Here is a 913-nt window from a genome sequence, read left to right as displayed (position 1 = left end):
ACTGCTGTTACTACTGCTGCTACTACTGCTGCCGTCAATATTGATGCTGGCGCTGCTGCTGCTGCTGCTGTTGCTACTGTTGTTATGGCTGTTGTTGTTGCCGTTGCTGTTGCTGCTACTCCCTCCAATGCTGTTGTTTGCGTCATTGCTGCTGCTGCTACTGCTGCTGCTGCTGCCGTTATTGAGATGGGTGTTTTGCTGTCGGGTCTCCTCCAGTCGCTGTGTCTGTACAGCTTGCGCAGGTGCTTTTGATCCTGCAGCTGCTGTTGCTGCTGCTGCTGTGGTCGCTGTTGCTGCTGCTTTGCCTCGAATCCCAGCCAGACAGCTGCCGCAACAGTAGCAGCGACGGACGAGACACCGGGGAGGAGGCGTGCAGAGGATGCGGCCGTGAGAGGTGCCCACAGCAACAATCCCCACAAAGACAGCCAGAGGCAGCTGCTGCAGCGAGAAGCTGATAGCCTTGGCTCTCCTGCCGCTGCTGCTGCTGCTGCTGCTGCTGCTGCTGCTAGGCGGTACAGAGTCCTGTTGAACTTGCTGCTGTGGGCCCACACCTGCTGCTGAATGGCTGCTGTTGCAGGGATGCCCCGTTTGCTGCTGCTGCTGTTGTTCCTCTTCCCCTGTCTGTGTTCCAGCTTGCTGCTCTCCTCCGCCCGTCTGGGGCCCCCCATTCCCCTTCGGGGGCCCCCCATCGCTCGGTGCTGTCCCCCTCGGCGCTGCTGCTGCCTGTCTTTTTTCTTTATACCACAGACGGCATTTGGCTGACTTGAGCATCTCATCCTCACGCAGCAGACAGCATACAATAGAGTGAGCCTGAAAGCGAGAGCCTTTGGGGGAGAAAGTACAGAGAGCCACAGGCCATACACGTTCAGGTGTAGGGGGCCTCGCAGCTATCTCTCTTGCCCGCAAACAACAT

General features: G+C 58.3%; 1 protein-coding gene across 1 annotated transcript in view; it reads right to left on the bottom strand.

Moving 5' to 3' along the window:
- Positions 1-913, bottom strand: part of EMH_0028570 (uncharacterized protein) — a gene marked incomplete at both ends in the record, with an annotated part of 6,935 nt that overhangs the window by 3,818 nt on the left and 2,204 nt on the right. Inside the window, one exon of the mRNA XM_013497876.1 lies at positions 3-777. Within this exon, the coding sequence (XP_013353330.1) occupies positions 3-777 (775 nt within the window). The remainder of the gene's footprint in view (positions 1-2; positions 778-913) is intronic.

This window comes from Eimeria mitis, genomic scaffold, assembly GCF_000499745.2.
Source record: "Eimeria mitis Houghton genomic scaffold, Emh_scaff3, whole genome shotgun sequence".
In the NCBI taxonomy this organism is placed as follows: Eukaryota; Apicomplexa; class Conoidasida; order Eucoccidiorida; family Eimeriidae; genus Eimeria; species Eimeria mitis.
The sequence above is the reverse complement of the archived record's forward strand: the minus strand, read 5'-3'. Positions and strand labels throughout refer to the sequence as shown.